Below are 20,559 nucleotides of genomic sequence, written 5' to 3' on the forward strand. Positions count from 1 at the left end.
ACAAAAGCATTAAAAAACGACTAATCGACTGAAGAGATTTTTGTTGACTATGACCAAAAAGACAGATTAGTCAACTAATTGACTAAAAGGAGGCGAGGCAGCACTTTGTTCTTATTTCTAATACTAATTATCTCGGGACTTAATTATGAGAGTAACTCGTGATTTTGACTTGGTGTCTCATGAAAATGATGAGAAACTCTCGGGAGATATTTTGATATGTCATAGTAGAAAAAGCACAGTTGTATTTCTACAATATGAGTACTTCCTTCCCCGCTATTTAAACCGCGCCTGCCTCTACAGTTCTAAACGCCACTGCACGTGCGTTTTTAACAGATTCCTCTGCTGCCGCTCACACTCCGGTACGCATGCGTGCTGGTGGCGGTGTCATCATCCCCATCCCAGAAGTTGTCCAGTGTGTGTGTGTGGCGGTGGTACCCCCGAGCTGCTGCTGGAAGATCAACGTGTGGCCATTGTCAGGCGCAAGGACATCCCGTGTCCGGGAGACCCCGACTCTCAGCCGAACCGAGCTTCCACCGGAGAAAGCCGAACCCCCTCAACACACCCTTGGTGAGTGAACGAGCGTGTAGCGGACTAACCGTCGAGACAAAGACGCTGCTGCTGAATTAAACGGCTCTTTTTTTTTTGCTCCCGCTCACATCTCGAGCTCAACTTGTGCCGTGTGACTATAGCTCAAGTTGTAAATTAGCTAGCTCCGCTGCTCCATTAGCCTCACCAGTTTCATCATCTTTCTCTGCTTCCGCTGTCGTTATTATTTCCTCTTACGTGCCATCATTCACAACCAGCTTTATTGGCAGCTTTAAACCGACGTGGTTTCATTCACCGTGGCTCTATTTTTGAAGTGAAGAAAGTGAGGCTGGACTGTCCGCATCTAACCCGCCTGCTGCTGAGCTGCAGCCCGTCGCTGCGGGTCACTCAGTGGGGTCTCGGCACAGAGCCAGCACCGGAGAGAGAGGTCACCGTAAGCTGTGATTTCTACTTAAAAGTGCGTCCGACTGCGGCCTAACGTGTTCGATATTCTGCACAGAGCTGAATGGGTTTCACATGCTGGTCAGAGCTCAATGGAGAGATCACACGAGAGCCACACGCGCTGCTTCTCGAGCAGTACTCATTGTTTTTTTGTCATTTTGTTACCAGGGGATATTTACAAAAAGAAGGTAGTGATTGCTATGTCTTTTTCCATGTGTGTGGAGGCACAGGATCTGGATCCATGCTAACATCCACCCTGATTTCCAAAGGGTAGGGCTTACAGTTGAATACATCCCTCTTGGTGTTTGCAAACTTGGTATATATTACTCAGATCTAAGTGAATTATGTAATGGACTTGGGATTTTAATAGTTTCTGCTCTCAGGAATCATCATCAGGTTTCTGCTGCTCCTCCAAAACAAGTCTATCCAGTTGTTTTTGTACTGCGCTCTCCTACTCAGGACTGTTCTGGCACCCAGACTAGACTTTCTGCAAGCGTTCCTCTATTGTGCAATCTTTATTGTTATGCATAATGTTTATTGCCAGGAAACGGTCCTAGGCCTCTTGACTCATAAGCATACTTTCACCCATGCTAACCTGCTGCTTTCATAGCTTTCTACTGTTGTGGGTGATTGTTAGAAGGTATCTACTTCCTAAATGCAGGAAGTAGTGGTTTACATGGGTAGTATTTTAATGTTGGAGGTGCATCAGTTACTGAGAGTTGGTTTGCAGATTTTTGGAGTAAATATATGAGATTCTGCATAAAATCCAGTGAACAGATGAGGCATGTTGGTGGAGCCTGAGGCTGAGAGAAAGGGAGAGCAAATGAGTGGAGACACACCAGTGGTGTGTGTGATGCTGTTCTTTCTTACTATATGTGTGTGTGAGAGGAAGGAAGTGTGGTAAAGATTAATAGGAAAAGCCACAAGTAGAACCAGATGTGTGGCTGAAGTTGTTTGTCTCTGCCGGGCCTCCATTCATTCATTTGTTGGCTTTTAAATCCCCAAATTAGCCACATTTCACCATTTTTTGTTTTGGGAAAAGGAAAAGCCCTCCGATCATAGTTTGTACTTGACAGAGTGGTTGCATAATAGACTTAAAACATCTGTTGTTGGGAGGACCCGGTTTACATGCTTCCCAAAATCTGGAAAATGAAGTGCAACTGATACAGTGTTGGGAATGCCTGAATACAAGTAACCTTTTAACTTTTCAGACTCATTTCCCTGGTAGAAGTTTGCCCTGCCCTCACAAGTTCCACAAGGAAAAACTAACATTTAAATCTGTGCAACACAGTGTCCTCGAGCGTGTTTCTTCATATATGAGTATGCGTGTTCAGGCCGGGCAAACTGCACGTTTGAGCAAGCAAGTGTATGACTGTCTGTGTACGCACTGGGAGTGCACTCAGGGTTACAGAGGTGTTTGAGAGAAGGATGGGGCCACATTGAAGTTAGTTCATGTCTGGGAGGTTATAGAGTGGTCATTCGTGCTAAGCGGACAAGTATTTAACAACCATTTAGCAGTAGAGAGTAAATGTATAATGCTTGGTAAAACGACTGAAATTGTATCCGTAGTCTTCTTTGAGGCTCAGTGTGCAAAAACAGGCTTTGTTATATTCTCGTGATCAGTCCTTATGTCTTTTAAATCGTATTATTTGTGCGATTAGAGATATTTCATGCTGACTCTATAAATGAGTCATGATGACGGTTTAGTTTCCCTCATTCAGGAAAGGAATAATGCTAAACCCCCTTAGTTCCTTCCTTCCCTTCCCAGTCATCATAGGTTTTCTAAGAGTATCCTGTCTTTTGTATGTACTACGTCGAGAAATCCAGCTGGCCAGACAACACGTTCATTTTGTTGGGTCAGTCCTGGAGTTGAACCCTGTAATTATTGGGTCAGTCAGTTATCCCACAAACAGTAAAAAAACAAACAACCTACAGAATAAGGATTTTGCACATATTAATTCTAATATGATTTGTTGTTTAAGACATTTCAGGTACTCCAGCCCCTCAACACACTTTGGTAAAGGGAGCATTTGTTGTTGCAGAATAAATGGCCTCTTTGAGAACTCCTTAAAGAGTTGATACACACACACACACACACACACACACACACACACACACACACACACACACACACACACACACACCTAAACTAAGCTCCAGCACAGAGCACTTGGACCTCAGGGGAGATGGAGAGTCCCATTGGTGCAGTCCAGACCTGAAACTGAATATCTGTCCTTCTTACACTGGAAGAACTGGTTCAACTGATTTTGTATGTGTCTGACATACAAAACTCCTACAAAGCTTCTTGCCTGGTCCAGCTTTCTTTAGCTAGCTAATTAAGCAAACGTTGGCTTCATAGGTTGGTCGAAATCTCTCGTCTTCGGCTGACTTTTTAAAGTTTCCTGTTGACTTTGATGTAAAACAAGAAGCCTGTAAAAAGGGATCCTAAATATGCACTTCATGGCTACACAGTATCGTGCTAAAAGACTGAGGCTCATGTCCCAGACAAATATCAACACCCCCTGTGTGCACAAGACAACGTGGAACTAAAGACACAGCACTGGGCCTCATTTCCAATGACTCAGGTGGACTGAAGTCAGTGATGCTGCGAGTTAGTTTAACTACCACCACTATATAGTCAACATGCACTTATCAAAAAACATGAAAGCTTTTATAAAACCTTGGATTTCAGTTTGTCATGAATAATACAGGGACACATTCATTAACATCCTGCCACATATTCATATGCAACAAGGGCATGTAGATATGAAAGTGAAATAAACGCCGGTGTGTTTGTGTGTTTTGGGCCTGTTGCCTTGCGTGACCTAAAACGAGGTCACATGAATGTGCGTGATCAGACAGCTGAGACCAGCAGTGACGTTGCATTTTCAGGCACAGTGAGCACATTGCTTGTGCGCCGCAAGGAAGAGAGGAATTTCAATATTTTTGCATCTTTTAGCGTCCTGATTGTTTCTCGATTTATTAAACTGCAGGGTCGCCTACATAACAGCTTGGAAAATGCATAGACCAGCTTTAGTCTATGTACTTAGTCTCATTTTTACAGATTATTTGTTTTGAATGCTCTTTTGAGATCACTATGAGAAAAACATTTTTGTATTTTATGTTTGTCCATATAGCTACTTTTCCTGTTCCTCTGTGGCTCAGTCGCAGGTTGTGTTGAGAACGATTATTTCTATGAGATATCTGCAGATTATTTTCTCGATTCATTGTTGGCTCTGTAAATATAAAAATAACACACCGTTTGCAACGACCAAATGCAAACAAAACAGTCCAGTCTGGGTGTATCCTTTAGCTTGTTAACAGTATGATTGTCAGTGAGGTCATTGGAGGAAGGGCTCTGCTGCGAACAACTCTGTGAGCAACATTTGAGGGCCGGTAAGTCCAGGGCCCCTGGATGACGCTTCATTACACGTAATTAAGGATGTGACAAAGTAGCGGCCGTCGTGTTTGAGTATGACATTTAGTTGGATGCAATCGCCACCCTCCAAGAGTTTGTGGGTGCTCATTTGCTTTTGTTTGTGTTTGAGAGGAACAGAAAATGATGATTTCCATTCTGACTTAAAATTCTTTTCTATGTCGCTCAACATGAACAGTGACATTTACTGTAGAATGAATACACAAAATCCTGCTCACACTCACGCAGACGGACTGTTTTGACTTCCATGGTGGCGCTGTAGTTTGACTTGAGGAGTCTGAGCTCTCGCGTACAGACATACACTCACGACGGACCGACTGAAAGTAGAAGTGGTTTCATGGCTGTTACTGTTGAGGTCTGTGTGTCAACAGTCACTGACAGAAGAGACGAGTAACGAGGAAGTGAAACCGCTTGTGCACTTTATTGGATCTGCTGACTGTTTGGATTTTTTGATGTCATCCGTTTTGCAGTTTGTTGGTCCTATGTAGGGCTGCACGATATTGGAAAAAAAGAACAATAATAATAATTGCAATATTCTTTTTTTTTTTTTTTTTTTTACGATATGAGAAAATACAGGAATAGTCACTTGCATAGATCTAAGTGTGTGGATATCTCTTGTATTAGTTTGGACCTTTTAATACTTCCAGCTCCGTACTTAAAGGCCCAGTGTGTAAGATTTACTGGCATCTAGTGTTGTGTTGCAGATTGCAACCAACTAAAACCAACCCGTCAGCTCACCCCTCCCTTTCCAAGGCTGTTGGAGAACTACGGTGGCCTCCGGGTGTCCTCGGCTGCTTTGGCTCAGACTGTGTGGTTCGTTCTTGTTTCGCAGATGTATCGATAAAGTGTTGGCGAGATCCGTGGAAATACGACCCGGTGCATTTTTCACAGTTCACAAAGACTCTGTAGTATTTCATTGTAAGTATAAGATGATCTTTTTGTGTCTGTGGATTTGTTTGTGTGCAGAACAGTTCACCTCTTGCAATACAAAAACCAAGACATTGATGCATGACCTACCTAAAGTATCTCGATGCTGATCCTGTAATATCCATGGTTGCTAGTTTGTTCATGACGAAAACATCAGTAAAAGTAATGGAAGAATAAATGAAAACATGGAACTTTAAAATGTGTTCAAATTAAACTCTTTTTTTTATTAGTTAATAAATCAGAACATATTTTTTCAATTAAAGATGGAGAATGTGAAAATAAGCCATAAAACAACAGAAGTGAATTATTGTATAGTGTGTTCATGCATTTTATTTTCAACTACGCGTTCACATCTCTACATCTCTACGTCTGTCATTCTTTAAAGTATCGCCACTAATGAAATGGGGTATTGTACCGTTTGAAAGGCAGGGTATTGTGATCACTATTTACTGTAATAAATAAAATATTAATGTCATTAATCCTAAAGTCAAATTATTTTTATACAAGTAAATAATGGACGGTGTTGGTCCGAATACGATGGCTTCCTCTTCAGGAATCACACAGGTTGATTGGTATGTTTGTGTGTGTGTGAGCGGAATCAAAAAGCATGTCAGTCAATGAATTCCCCAACATATATTTTTACCGTTCCAGTCTACTCCAGTTCTCAATTCCCAACCTTACTCACAAAGAGTTTTCTTTACAGCCATGCTTGCTGCTGCGTTGCTGCTTGACAGAATCGTAACTGTGACAAAGATAAAGCGGACGCACTCTTCACAGATGGATTTCCTGCCTCGATCAAAAGTTTGGCTGAATTCAATTATCTCATCAACACAGAGGCACAGTTCTGAGACGCCGTTTTCCCACCAAATTTCTCAACCGTACAGTCTTTGTGCCGACTGAAAGGAAACAAAGCAATGAGCTAAAGTGGTTGAGAGGTGGGTTATAATTGTCAGTGGGTCACTACTGAAAACCCGGTCATGTTAAACAGACCAGCGATTGAATTTTGATAACAAAGACATCACTGAGTGTACTGGCATCAACTGAAACTGCCTGGAAGGAAGGAAATAACTGAAGGCTCAGCATTAAAAGAGAATAAAAATAAAACATGCAACATGTGTGGCTTTTTTTTTAAAAACACATCTGATTTGTCTCACCGTGTTTGACCAGCTTTTCTCTAACTGGAGACAAAACTGAACTGTTAAAGGAGGACAAAAGCATAACTAGTTTAAGTTGTTATGTGTTTCTTCATGCATGTATTTATTTATGTGGTGTTAGCATATGTGTCAGTCCTTGTAATTTGGTTTCTAAGCGTTCATTGTGGTGAGGAGACATGGCCATAAAAAAGGGAGCAGGAAGACGTGAAAGCCACAAGGTTTAAGTTCACGTGATGTCTGTCTGCACCGTGAAACACAGAGCTGAGTTAATCAGTTGATGTGCTGCTACAGGCTGACGGTGTAATGATTGGCAAAGCGTGGTTGTTTACAGCACAATCCAGGCTAAATGCCATGTAAGAAAACAAGACGTCTGGCTGTTCATTTGTTATAATGAGGTTAGTCAGTCCTCTCGCAGTATTTTAGGACGTATGCTTATGTCACCAATGTTGTTTTTCTCTGTATCTCCACTTGTGACGGCATTACTCGGCTTTTCTCTGAGTATAGTCTCACCGTACAGATTTGGTGTCAAGTCCCTGTGTGGATTGCAGATTGGTGATCCGGAGACCATTTAAGGTAAATGGCCCAAACGGCAGCAGAGTTGATTTGAGAGCCGGCCATAAATAGCTGGGTTCTGTGCGGCCTAAATGGGGAAACGAGGACATCTAGATGGATGTATTCATTGAGGAAGCTCATGGATTTCCAGCTGTTCTGGTAACTGGGTGTATCGTACTGTAAATGTTTATTCAAATGTTTATTCAAATGCTGCATTTAGTTCTGCTTTAGACATTGTTAAAAGATGGTTTCCAGCTGCTTGGAAGACTGAGGATGAGCTGTCAGTCACTGGATAAGTTGGTATTAAGTGGTAAGTTTGATATTTTTTACATGCATTTTGCATGCTGCCATTTATTTATAGGGAGTTCTGCCATAAATCGCACAAATTCAATTTACTACCAAATTGCTAATGAGAGGCAATTTCCTTCAGAGTAGTACAATGACGTTTGCTAAGTTATTTCATTATAATGAAAGTACTGGTTCATCAGGGGTTCCTCTGAATGTCAGTCAACACTAACAGGTTTTTGGTGACCCGGCACAGTTCCAGGGAAATTTCTCCTTTTTCATTTTAGAAGAGAAATAGTGAGTCTTCTGAGCAGAGGTGAAGCTTAACTAATTAGTCTAACTGTTTTTGTATTTGATTTATTGTCATTTTTCAGGCAAATCTTGGATCTGGAATCTGAAATCTGGAGCATTTGCTGCTTTTCTTTGTCTTACGTTGTCGTAAACTGAATACCGTTGACGATGTCACTTTAGGCTTTAGGAAATTGTGATGGGTGTATTCCACCTTTTGTGGGTCAGGTGGTTTGTGTTATGCATGCTGTCTCACTGGCACACTGTCATGGCTGACTGGGACACTTTGATTGTAACAGCTGGACTTTTTCTTCTTTGGCAAATTTAAAATGTTTGCTGTGAAAAACGGCCTTTTACATACTTGAGTTTCAGTACTGATAACAAGACCATGCTAGTTTGATTGATGCCTCTTTAAAGTAAACACATTTTTTCACACAGAAAAATATTGAGTTTGCACTGACATTACAAATAGTTTTCTATCTGGCTGCTGCTCAAGTGTTTTATATTCAATTCAATCGGTCTGCTCTCTTGATTTAGGGACTTACCGAGATGTTGTTAAGCCGTTTTGCATGAAGCCTTCCTGCAGCCATTCAAAAAGTGTAGACTGTGGTTTAGGGCAGATTTTTAGCTGAAAGATTATTTAAAAAAATATATTTTTTTTTTAGTAAACATAATTTGATTGCTTGATTAATACAATGAATTTACCCCAAATAAATATCTGAAACTTGTTTAATTATTTTATTCATTCATCTTCTCTGGAAGAAAAAACACATTTAACAAGATTATAGATCCTATTTTTCATTTGGCTGATCAGAAGAAAAGTGGACCTCAAATTGCTGAGACACACAGATTACTTTAATGTTTAATTGTATGTATTCACGGTGCTTTCCCTGAAATGGAGATACAGTATTTTTACAAACTTAAAATGGTCTCGTCGTGAATTGATTTCACTACTGGAGCAATATGCACTTATATTTTTGAATAACGTTACGTAACCAAAACAGCAGTGTTGCAGAAATTACCTTTTAACATGGAGGCAATGGAGAAACATTTAGCAGTCTATTTAAAGATGCATGCTTTAAACAGGTGCGCACAGACACACTATGTACTTTGTATTTGTTGACAAATTGCCCCATCCCTTCTGTGGTTTGGTGGGCTTGTACTGGTTAAAATGGCAAAAAGACACCGTGATCACAGGATGTTTAATGTGCTTCACCTGCTCCAAGCTACATCAGGGAAAATCAGCATTTTACACCTAAGTTATCATGGGCTAATCTTTCTGTACTGCTTAATAATAAATATGCCATCTGCTTATCCTGTGCTGGTATGTTGGCATGTGACCTGGCAGAGATGCGCTTTCACACCATGACAGCGCTTGAAAAAATGATCACAGACATAAATATTTTGTTTCCCTCCTCCTTAATTGTCCATGTGAGCTTCTCCAACTTCACTCCTGTCCTCCCTCTCTCTTTCCTCATCTCTACATATTTCATCTCGCAGCAAATTAGATAAAATGAAATGTGTGCTCGTCTCCTTCACCTTCTTACACCATCTATGTCGATATTTACCAGCTCTCTGCTCTGTTTCTCCAACAGGTTGTGAGTCCTGATCTCTGAGCACCTGCTCCGGCCTTTTCTTCCCTTCTTCGTCTTCCTCGTGAGCAGACATGCCTCCAGCGCCGGCTGGGCCATTGGTGTACACCCCTCCTGAAGGTGGCTGGGGCTGGGCGGTGGTGCTGGGGGCCTTCATCTCCATCGGCTTCTCCTACGCCTTCCCCAAGTCCATCACTGTGTTCTTCAAAGAGATCGAGGTCATCTTTGATGCCACACCAAGTCAGGTGTCCTGGATCTCCTCCATCATGCTGGCTGTCATGTATGCTGGAGGTGAGTGGTATGTGTGTGTGCGTGTGCGTGTGTGTGTGCGTGTGTTAGAAAGGGTTTTAGTTCTATAACAAAGAAAACACTTTTCTTTATTCCTATTATTCTATTTTTCTAGGTGACACGTTTGATTGTTTAGGCAGTTGACAAAAGACTTGAGATTTAGACAGACAGTGAGATATTTGTAACTTTCTGTCGTTTAGAAGGATGAAATAAGTAGTCTGAATCCTAATGCTTTGACATTTTATTTCATGTTATACACAGCAGGCATAGTGTGTTGTCTCCTCGCTGGTTGTGTTTCTTAAGCCTGTTGCTCTTCTCGGGACTTGAACGTGGCGCTTTATCGTTCACCCTTCACTGGAGCAACATAAAAACAAACAGGCCCAGAGGTTGCGTCTCGACTTTCCATCTGCGTATGCTTTCTCTCTCATTCAGTCTCAGCTTGAATAACACTTAAATGCTGAAGGGAGATCAAGGGACAATGTGGGAAATTGATACTCTGGAGCGATTGCAAACAAGATATGAAAACAAGGCGCACATAGTTTTCAAACTGTAATCCGACTAAAGCTGCAGGAGATAAACAAGACGTTGAATTGATGACCAGATTCCTTTCTGTCACAGGGTTTACAGTAGAAGGCATAAAAACTATAGTAACATCTACAAAATACAAAAATAGGGATTGCAGTCAAAGGAGTTGTGAACTTCATGGTGGCGCTAGCGATTGTGTTTTCTTTAACAAGCCAACACTCGGTCTGTTTTAATCACACTCTGGTGCGCTTCAACCCCTGTTGTGAATGCAGTAATCGTACTCTGGTGCGTGACCTCGGATTTTTTTACATTTGCCTGTGCTTACAAATATTCAATGCACCGGACCCATCTGATAGGCGGGGAGGGACTGAGGCAGCAGTTGTTCTGTTGCATCTGTGTGGCGTCTGATTAGAGGTTAACTTTCTTCTTTCATATCAAGTTTATGACATAGATTAGTCCCAACCGCTCGACTTTATGCTAGCATTGGCCTTGCAAGGTTTAGGGCTGATTTAAACAGTAGATGGCGGGTCGAGTCATCTTCAACCCATGAAATACCAATATAAAAATGTCAAAATTTACACCAGCATTGATGCGTTTCATCACAATACAGTCATATAATTTTCATGTTTACGTGTGCAGTACCTCTTTACTGGCTCTTTTATTTGCACTGCTGGAACAGCAGCCTTTCCATTTACATGTTGAGGGAGGATTTAGGAAAGAAAAAAAAAAACTGATCTAGTTTCAGATCAGGTTTCTCACAAAGCGAGTTTCATCCTAATTCAAACCCACTCTCTCTCTCCAGTGTATCTGATAACCAGCACAGCCTTAAAGCAAGACGCTCTCTCAGTCTCAGTTTATATCTAAAATGGTCTCTGTTCCTTCCACTCATTCATCCTCTCCAGAGCTGCGTGCCAGCTCACAGTAGGTTTAGGAGAGGAAACTGCTGAGGGGGGAACCGAGGGGAGGAGTCAGATTGCGTAACAGGAGCCAGATGTTGAAGTAGTTTCTTTTTTTCTTCAATTTTCTTCTCCCCTGTTTCAAAAATCAGCCCGATCACCAGTTACTGACGTCGTGATGCTGGCTTGTAATGTAGTAGTGAAGTAGAAGTATGCCATAACCGCATTACTCACTAGTTACACATGAGGCAATGCACACACACACACACACACACACACACACACACACACACACACACACACACACACACACACACACACACACACACACACACACACACACACACTAGTTTATTATGGCTGGATGACATCACTGAATGCTTACTAATGGTACGAACCAGATCAAAATGCTCTGCATGAAGGAAGAGTAGGATATGTGAAGGAAGAGTCTTTTTATCTTTTTTAATTTTCTTAATTCCTCAGGATTTTGTTTTAGAGAAAAAGTTCCTTTTGTCACTTCATGTTACTGGTCACAACCTCCCTGTGTGTGTGTGTGTGTGTGTGTGTGTGTGTGTGTGTGTGTGTGTGTGTGTGTGTGTGTGTGTGTGTGTGTGTGTGTGTGTGTGTGTGTGTGTGTGTGTGTGTGTGTGTGTGTGTGTGTGTGTGACTTCTCTTATGGTCTGTGGGATTTCTCTCTTCTTGTATGGAGGGAAAAGAGCCGGTGCCTGAAGAAAGAGTGTGTTTGCTAGTGTGTGTGAATTTGTGCATGAGTGTACATCAGCTTGTTTTAATGGAATAAGTGCTCGGGATTACAGGATATTGATATGATTTAGCATGAGAAGGAGTGTTAAGATTTAAGCCGATTTAGCAAAAGAATGAAAACAACACTATGAAGGGAAATAAGTGTCAAAGGTTGGCTTTACAGAGCACAGTAGACACATAAACCATTCAGTAGCCACTTCAAGGTACAACTGTACAATCTAATGCTATCCAGTACACCTGTGCTGCCATAAACTCTACTTTATGACGCCATAGAGGTGTTATAATACATAATAGAGCTCCATAACAGTTTCTTTGCTGAACAGAAACACCTTGACAGAAATTCAGCAGCAGCTTCATACAAACTCAATTGAGTTAAATCTTCTAACTCCTAACTTTCTCCGAGGAACTTTATTATTTTGCTCAGTCCATGTCAAAAAGGCAGCCAGTCATTTCAAAACTCCTCAAGTGTGAGTTTAAAGTTCACACTGGATCACAATTTTAATTGGAGCTTAAAGTGTTGAAACAACAGAATTAAATTCAGTCTAGCTTTAAAGTAAAAACTAAACGGATGTTTAAAGAGAGGTTTAAAAGTCATCTTAATATGAAGCTAGTTTAAATGGTTTGTGCAACATGATTACAAGTTAAGCACTGATTTAATAGTGTTTGAAACCTAATCCTTGTTGGTGCAACGCAGCCTGAAGCTCACTAATTAATGCATTTGTATTTCGCTGGTTTTATCCATTAATCATCCATTTAATTTTATTTTTACCAAAATGTCAAACTATTCCTTTATTCAGATTGATGGATGTTGTGTGCCACAAGTAATGTGTTGCATTTCACTGGTGGGGCTGTTTCTCCTGTTGTTGTTGTTGTTGTTGTTGTTGTTGTTGTTGTTGTTGGTAGGACTGACTCAACACCAGCTGATGCTCTGCCTCTTCCTCTTCAGTTGGCCACTAAATCTGAGCATCTGCTCTGTAACGAATGGCTGAATGGAATGAACAAAGACCAGATTGTAATACAAAATCAAATCTACACTTTGCACAGTCGGAGGAAGTGAAAGCTAAAATTAGACGAAGGGATAGCTCGTCACAGTTGGGTTCGCTCTCGACACGCATTTTGTGGACGCGGTGTCAGAGTAAAGCTGAGGACGGGTCTTTTCTTTTCCTCCTCAGTGTTCTCTTCTCTCCCAGAGAGATGGAGGGAGGGGGAGAACACACCGTTTATATAATATCACGGAGGGCACTACTCACTGCCCTCTTTGTGCTACACCATACAGCAACAAAGATTGTCACTGCTCATTTGTTCATGTGAGCGTTCGAGTGGACGCAGAGTCATTCCTGTCCTCGTACAGGTTCACTTTTGTCCGTGTCCGACGTGTGTTCTGGTAGAGCCTCTTTTATCTACAGCATGACTGCAACATGGAAACCCACCACCCCCGAACACGGCAGCCCACCAAGAAGGGCTTTGTGCCAGCTCGTCAGACCCTCGTTGACGGACCCGGCACCAGAAACTAGAGCGGTATTTAGTGAGTGCGTGAGTGAACGCTCGTGCATCCAGAGCCCCCCCCCCCCCCTCGGCCACTGTGGTCAGCTGCCAAGTTTCAAGGGCGACGCCACCGTGGTCTGTGTGAAGGGCCCCCCCCCCCCCCTGCTGGTTGTGAGGTAATGGAGGCCAGCCGAGAGCAGAGTGATGTTTGAATGAGTGCATCTTCAGACATCATTCATATTCTCGTCTCAGTGTCCGCTGTCTTAGTTTTACCATCTTCTTTCACATACAATTAGAACTGCAGCTAACGATTGTTTTCATTGTCAGATAATCAGCTGAACATACTATGGAATGACAAATCACAGTTTAAACCTGTTAAATCTGACCACTGAGTAGACCGCAGAAGGCTCAATATGTAGAGTTCAATAATGAGTCAGTTAGCTTGGTTTGGAAAACAACTTCTAAATCAACAATGCAATTCATGTTTTGTCGTAAAGCAAGCTGAGGTCTATAAATGCTCGTTCATTTTTACTACGATTATGTTTCCTAAGCTTAGGATCCAGTAAGAATTGTTTTGAGATAATCTTCCTGACTATCCACATTACAATGACATGTCAAACAGAGAAAAGCAGCAAATGCTCTCATTTGAGTGGCTGGAAAAAATAAAATGTTTGGCATTTTTTCAATAAAACATTTGATTATCAAAATAGTCAATCAATGGTGTTCTCAGTTCTGCACATGATATTCAGTAGCTGAGCCAGAGGAATGATCTTCTTCCTTGTGAAGCAGTACAGTTGCACACAGAGCTGCTGAATAGATTCAGTCTGAGTCCATGTGAGGACCATTCATAGTGAGGCTGCCACGCAAGCTCAGCACGTGGACTGCCTCCACTCCTCTTCTGTTCTGTTCTCTCCCCTTCTCCTCTTCCTCTTCTCTTCTCTCCTTCTTCTCTCCTTCTTTTAGTCTCTTCTTTTCTCTTCTCCTCTTTTATTCTGGTATTTCCTCTTGTCTTTCCTTTCCTCTTCTTCTCTCCTCTTCTCTTCTGCTCTTATCCTTAAGTCCTCACACTGGTGTCCTCTTAGTCTTTAAGACACTGCATGGCTGCGGGACTATCTCTCAGAGATGTTTATGATCTATAAACCAGGAAGGCCCCTTAGATCCTCCAGTTCTTCTCTTTTAGATGTTGCAGAACAAAAGCCTTTTGTGAAGCTGCTTTCAGTCGTTACGCTTTAAATCGCTGGAACATCCAGAGGAGCTGAATATATTATCTTTAAACATAAACTACAGACACATCTATCTAGTGTGGGTGTTTTATAATCTTTGTGGTTTCATTATTTCTGCTTATTCTATTATCATTTTATAACTTTCTGACTTGGTTTTTAAACATTTTACTACTTTTAACATGACCTGAGTTTTGTTCTTTAAAGTGCTTGATAAGTAATGATTGATTGATTTTTCTTCTCTCCTCCTCTGCTTCTTTTCTATGTCTCTTTTCTTCTCTTCCCTTCTTTGTCTTCTCTTATTTTCTCTTCTCTCCTTTCCCCTTCTGTTCACTATTCTTCTCTCCTCTTCTTCTCCTCCTTTCTTCCTTCTCTACTTCCATTTTTTTTTATCTCCTCTCCTACTTTACCTCCCACTCTTGACATGTGCCATGCCATACCTTGCACTGTCTGGCTCCCTCCTCCTCACCCTTTCACCCTTCCCTCCTTTCCTCCCCTCTTCCTCCACGTAACATCCATGCAACCGCTGCTGTTACACAATCAAGTCATTGTCCCTCTTTTATTTTTACCACCATAGCACCACCTGTTGGTGAAAAGTGGTGAGCTGATGTAATTACATTGTAACTGCTCCAGTATGTCTTTGTCACTACCTGCATAGATCATGTGCATAGGGCTGCAATGAACACTCATTTTCTTTATTAATAATCTGCAGAATAATTAATTACACTCTGCTTAAGCCCTCTTCAAATGTCTTTTTGTCAAGTTCAAAAGATGTTAAATTTGTTCAGGACAAAAACGTAGAAAATCCTCCTACTTTTGTCTCGTTCACTATAACGTATCAATGCTTTGTATGACATCACCTCTCCTTCTCACGTGTCTCTCCAGGTCCAATCAGCAGCATCCTTGTGAACAAATTTGGCAGTCGACCAATCATCTTAGTCGGAGGTGTTCTGGCCGGGTCGGGACTCGTCGCGGCCTCCTTCTGTAACACTGTGCAGCAGCTCTACTTCTTCATAGGAGTAGTGGGAGGTCAGTATTTTACTCGCTTCCAACATGAATGGACTCTTTAAAGTTGAACCAGAGTAGAGTGTAGTTGTTGAAATGACTTTATACTTACTAGAGGCTCTGGTGTTTGTTTTAAGTTTGTTCATTTAAACTGAAACATATCGTCACACAACTCTTCTCCTGCACACAATTCTTTATTCAGGTGTTTTCATAGTGATGTCTTCCAGCTCTATAGTCCATTGATCAGTATTGTGACTTCTCAATTCTCACATATCTAGAGACAGGATCATTTTCGTGAAATGGGATGCAACAACCATATATTGTACTTTTATGTGTTCTTCTGCTATTTTTTGCTTTAGCTCTCTTAATGCTATTCCCCACATATCCGTATCCAGAAATAAATGGCACTCGTTTTGGTAAACTTTACCTGTCTGTGGATGGCTGTTTTGTTTGTCGTCATCTTCTGCTCACCTCTGTTTCTCCTCCCACCCTTCTCTCTCTCTCTGCAGGCTTGGGACTGGCGTTCAACTTGAATCCAGCCCTCACCATGATCGGTAAATACTTCTACAAGCGGCGTCCCATCGCCAACGGCATCGCGATGGCAGGCAGCCCCGTGTTCCTGTCCACCCTGGCTCCTCTCAACTCGTGGCTGTACGATGCGTTTGGGTGGAGAGGCAGCTTCCTCATCCTGGGAGGACTTCTGCTCAACTGCTGCGTGGCCGGCGCCCTGATGCGCCCCCTCGCCCCCACGGTACAGCCGCCCTCACCCGACTCTGAGGCGGACGAGGTCAAGGCGGTGGTGGAATCGGTGCAGCCGCAGCCTAAGAAGACGGTCCTGCAGACCGTCAACTCCTTCATCGACCTGACGCTGTTCAAACACCGCGGCTTCCTGCTCTACCTGTTCGGCAACGTCATCATGTTCTTCGGCCTCTTCGCTCCGCTCGTCTTCCTCTCTAACTACGCCAAGAGCAAGGACATCAGCAAAGAGAAAGCGGCCTTCCTGCTGTCGGTGTTGGCATTCGTCGACATGTTCGCCCGGCCCTCCATGGGCATGCTGGCCAACACCAAGTGGGTCCGGCCCAGGGTGCAGTACTTCTTCGCCGCTGCCGTCCTCTACAACGGAGTGTGTCACGTGCTGGCGCCGCTGTCGGTGGACTACACGGGATTTGTCGTGTACGCCATCTTCTTTGGTTTCGCTTTTGGCTGGCTGAGCTCGGTGTTGTTTGAGACACTGATGGACCTGGTGGGAGCTCAGAGGTTCTCCTCAGCCGTGGGTCTGGTCACCATAGTGGAGTGTGGACCGGTGCTGCTGGGCCCACCGCTAACAGGTAAAACATCCAACATGTATGACAGGAAAGGGGACGGGTGAGAGGTTGTATTCTTCTCTCACTCAGTTTTTGTAAGAATACATTACATATGCAGCTGGGATATAATGGCAAAGTCAGTGATAAAAACAATGTTAAATCTGACTCTTCTCTCTTCTGTCCACCTGCAGGTAGTTTCTATAACTACTACCAGCACTACGACTACACCTACATCTCCTCTGGCATCATCCTCATTGTCGCAAGTGTCGTCCTCTTTGTGGGGATGGGCATCAACTACCGCCTGCTGGCGATGGAGAAGAAAAACAAGGAGAAAAAAGAGAAGGAGGAGGCCAAGGAGGAGCGAACCGCCATGTTGGCGCCTCCGTTGGCGGAGGAGAACACGGGGCCAGCTGCTGTCATGCTGGATGAAGTTGCCAAAATGGACGAGGACACGGTGTAGAAAACAAAACAAAAACAAACAAAAAAACAGACTCCAGAAGGACGCACACACTTCACAGAAAACACACACGAGAGCTGCAGCAACCACACGTCGTCTTAATAGAGAGATAAGATCCGTGTACACAACCCTGAAGCCATAGAAACATACTTTTATTTTTAATAAAAGCTGAGACTTGCTTTTCACCGCATTGACACCTCTGGTTTTTGGTATTTGATGTGCCTTTTGTGAACTCAAGTCCTCCAGGAGTACACCATTTATATGTGATATAAACACCAGACAGAATGACTGTACGATAATAATCCAGTAAACTAATAAGGACTTTAGTCTCAGGGTCAGCCGGCCGGCCGTAAGGGTTCAGAACCTCTCTCGACCTCGACTCCAAGTCAAGCTGAGGCTCAAACGGTACTTTTTTTTTTTTTTTGTTGCAGTACAAAAATAATGTACATTTACCCTCACATACTACTACTACTTACATTGCTTCACTTCTCAACAGCTGGACATTAATTAAAAGGACACATTCATATTAATGTAGATGCAGTAAATCTATCTGTTCACACGTTAGGTTAAAGTGCAGAATTCCCAGGTTTTTATGTAGATTTATGTTTAAAAAATGAAGATCAATTCGGGAGGAAGTTCATCACCAGAGGGAGTCGTAACATTTTCACCCTGATTCGTATACATAAGGCACAAAAATTGCTCAACAATGCAAAGATATAAGAAATCTTTTGGAAAGCCTAGACGGCCACAGTGGGAGCGGGGTAAGAGTCACTGGTAACCGTTTGCTTGTACATAAATATTTGTGCACTTTGTGTGTAATACAGTTTCACACCCTCCAACCAGAGCAGCTGCTGCATCGTCGTGCTGATAAAGACACGTTGGAAGTCAAAGTGGTCACACGGTGACGCCCCACAGACTTGCCTGCTGTGTAACCAGCGGTCACGATATTAAATTACACCACGCGCTGTTTTTCTTTTTTTTGGAGGGGACGGGTAAAAGGCTGTTGTTTAACCAGACTGCTGGGTTGACGAGGTGTGTGTGTGTGGTGCTTTGAACTGCCCGGCTGTGGTGCCAAATTCGGGGGGGGGGGGGGGGAATCTCTTGCAATCCTAAAATTTCATAATATTGGATTATAGGAGTTGCGTACCTGATAATGTTTTTTTTATTTTTTATTATTGCGAATACCACATTGTAGTTTACAGTTATATCAACAAACCTTTGTGATATTAAAAAATAATCTATTTTAGCAAATTTTTTAATGACAATCTTGACAACAAGTATTGGATTTTGAAGTGTTTGGAGAGAGAGAGAGAGAGAGAGAGAGAGAGAGAGAGAGAGAGAGAGAGAGAGAGAGAGAGAGATTAAACTGGAGCCAGATCTCATCATTTCATTTGTTTTTAAATTATCAAACAGGTCTCACAGTTTGTCTCTGAACTGAACAGAATGTGTCATATCAGATTCATGTTTTTAGCTTGAAGTTAATCACAGACACTCGGTGAAGAGTTCTGCATTGATCAGTGAGTGAGTTTACTGCAAACATTTGTCAGAGAAGTTGAGTTCAGACTAAAGGGAACAGAAGACACGAGACCTCTTCGGCCTGAATAGACGTATTTTCATTTTTGGGAAAATAAATACACGTTTTGAATAATTCACAATTTGGTATAAGAGTATTAACTTTTTTTTAAATTCTTCTAAGTGTTGCTTGGTGGAAAATGTTTAAATGGATAGTTTGGCGGTTTTGCAGTGGGGTTGTATGCGGTACTTAGTGTGTTACCTGCAGTAGAGAGCAGGAGTATCAGCACAATGCTGCTGTGGACGGGGCAACAGCAAAACTGATTTTAGCCACCTAAAAAAATCAATCTGTTCAAGTGTACGCTATATTTAGAATATTTTCACCACTTAACCTTGCTGTCAGACAGGCTTGTCCAACTGAAGCTGTGAAATCCATCTATGCGTCATTTTAGCAAGCAGACCTCAGTAGTTGCTTTTCTAGCGCTGCCTTGATCTGTAATTTAGTTTGTGTTCTTGTGTGACTTTAGTGTTGGGTTTGGGTTCACAAACTAACTAATATCTTATTCTCGTATCAGGCGATACGCGTCCCCATCAGAAAGCGCTGTCTAACAGCACGGTATATAAAATATATATATAAATATAGCGTACACTTAAACTGATATGGATTTTTTAGATGTTTTTTAGATGTAATTATTTTTTCTGGTGACTGCCATCATACACTGACTATGGCTAAGTACCTTATGCAGCCCCACTTTAAATATAAAAAGCTGAGCTATAATTATTACTAAGCATTTTGTTTACAACTTTGAAGATAAGTAATCATTTTGAAGGATGTTTATAACTTTGATGTTGTTTCACTACAGACTTTTCATTTCAAGATTTAGACGGTTATCATTTCTTGACGTCATCCTATTGTCTGCCCTGAGCTTTATTTCAAAAGAATACTATAAAGGATGGGGATAAATGTTTTTTTCTTTTTGTCAGCAAATCCCACAAAGAGACTAAAACCAACAATGAATTGATCCTAACCTCACTAGTATTGTCTGTGTATCAATGCCTGATGTATTTAATACGTTTTTATTTTGACTCACTGTTCTGTTCTCACTAATGTGTATTCATTTGCTGAAGAAAAAGACGAAAGTATTGAGAGATAGACTAACATAGGATGTGTTGACAATAACAAAAACATAGAATATAACCAGCTTTATCTTTTAGAATCTGAAAAAAAATTAAATTGATCAAATGAGAGATACAGCTGTTATGTTTCTGTAATGGAACACTACTTTATTTTTTATTAACTTTTTACATTTAAGTGGGAATACAAATGTGTTAAAGGCTGTACGTTTACACTGTGTACTTCCTGTTTAGCCTGTTTGAACATGGTTTTGGTCATTTCACTGACCAAATGTAAGCATTTGTTTTCAAACCAATTAATTCCATGTTCCATGTTAGTGGACAGGTTCGTCTTTGAGGGGAAGAAGTAGAGAAATTCGCTGCAGACAGGCCTGCTGTCTTAGTTTGTACACATGTTCCTGCTCTAAACCCTGATTCCCCTTCAGTAACAGCAGACTCATTACATTCTGGGTGTAACATATACCGTTGTTCATTAGGCAAATTGGGTTTACACTGGTTCAAAACGGACGTAAACCTGTAGTTATTTTGCATTTGATCCCAAGTATTTGAAAAGGAAGGTGACATTTTGAAAGAGACTAACTCATTTCATTGAAATATGTGAAAGCTAATGTTTTCCACAGGGGTTTTTGAAAACAGCATTGTTTTTTGTTTTTTTGGCAGTTTTATTTTATGTGTATGTATGAATTGTTTTAATGACTGTTGAGAGAATGAATAAACTTTTTTTTTTTAAACATTTTCTTTTATTTATTT

The 20,559-nt window shown here is 41.7% G+C and overlaps 1 protein-coding gene across 1 annotated transcript; it reads left to right on the forward strand.

The window, feature by feature from the left end:
• Positions 1-365: 365 nt before the first annotated feature.
• Positions 366-20,540, forward strand: LOC137889800 (monocarboxylate transporter 1-like). Its single transcript, XM_068733846.1, has 5 exons — positions 366-567; positions 9,225-9,512; positions 15,283-15,426; positions 15,912-16,730; positions 16,898-20,540. Exons 2-5 carry the CDS (start codon positions 9,296-9,298, stop codon positions 17,164-17,166), a joined length of 1,449 nt encoding a protein of 482 aa, XP_068589947.1. The 5' UTR covers positions 366-567; positions 9,225-9,295; the 3' UTR covers positions 17,167-20,540.
• The last annotated feature ends 19 nt before the right edge of the window (positions 20,541-20,559 follow it).

This window comes from Cebidichthys violaceus, unplaced genomic scaffold (assembly GCF_023349555.1).
Source record: "Cebidichthys violaceus isolate CVI_PGR_0920_01 unplaced genomic scaffold, fCebVio1.0.p SCAF_6, whole genome shotgun sequence".
NCBI lineage: Eukaryota > Metazoa > Chordata > Actinopteri > Perciformes > Stichaeidae > Cebidichthys > Cebidichthys violaceus.

Coding starts and splice junctions, on each gene's coding strand:
- LOC137889800 (XM_068733846.1), top strand. CDS start 9,296: ATGCCTCCAGCGCCGGCTGGGCCATTGGTGTACACCCCTCCTGAAGGT. Junction 15,427..15,911: donor CTTCATAGGAGTAGTGGGAG/GTCAGTATTTTA, acceptor CTCTCTCTGCAG/GCTTGGGACTGGCGTTCAAC. Junction 16,731..16,897: donor GCTGGGCCCACCGCTAACAG/GTAAAACATCCA, acceptor GTCCACCTGCAG/GTAGTTTCTATAACTACTAC.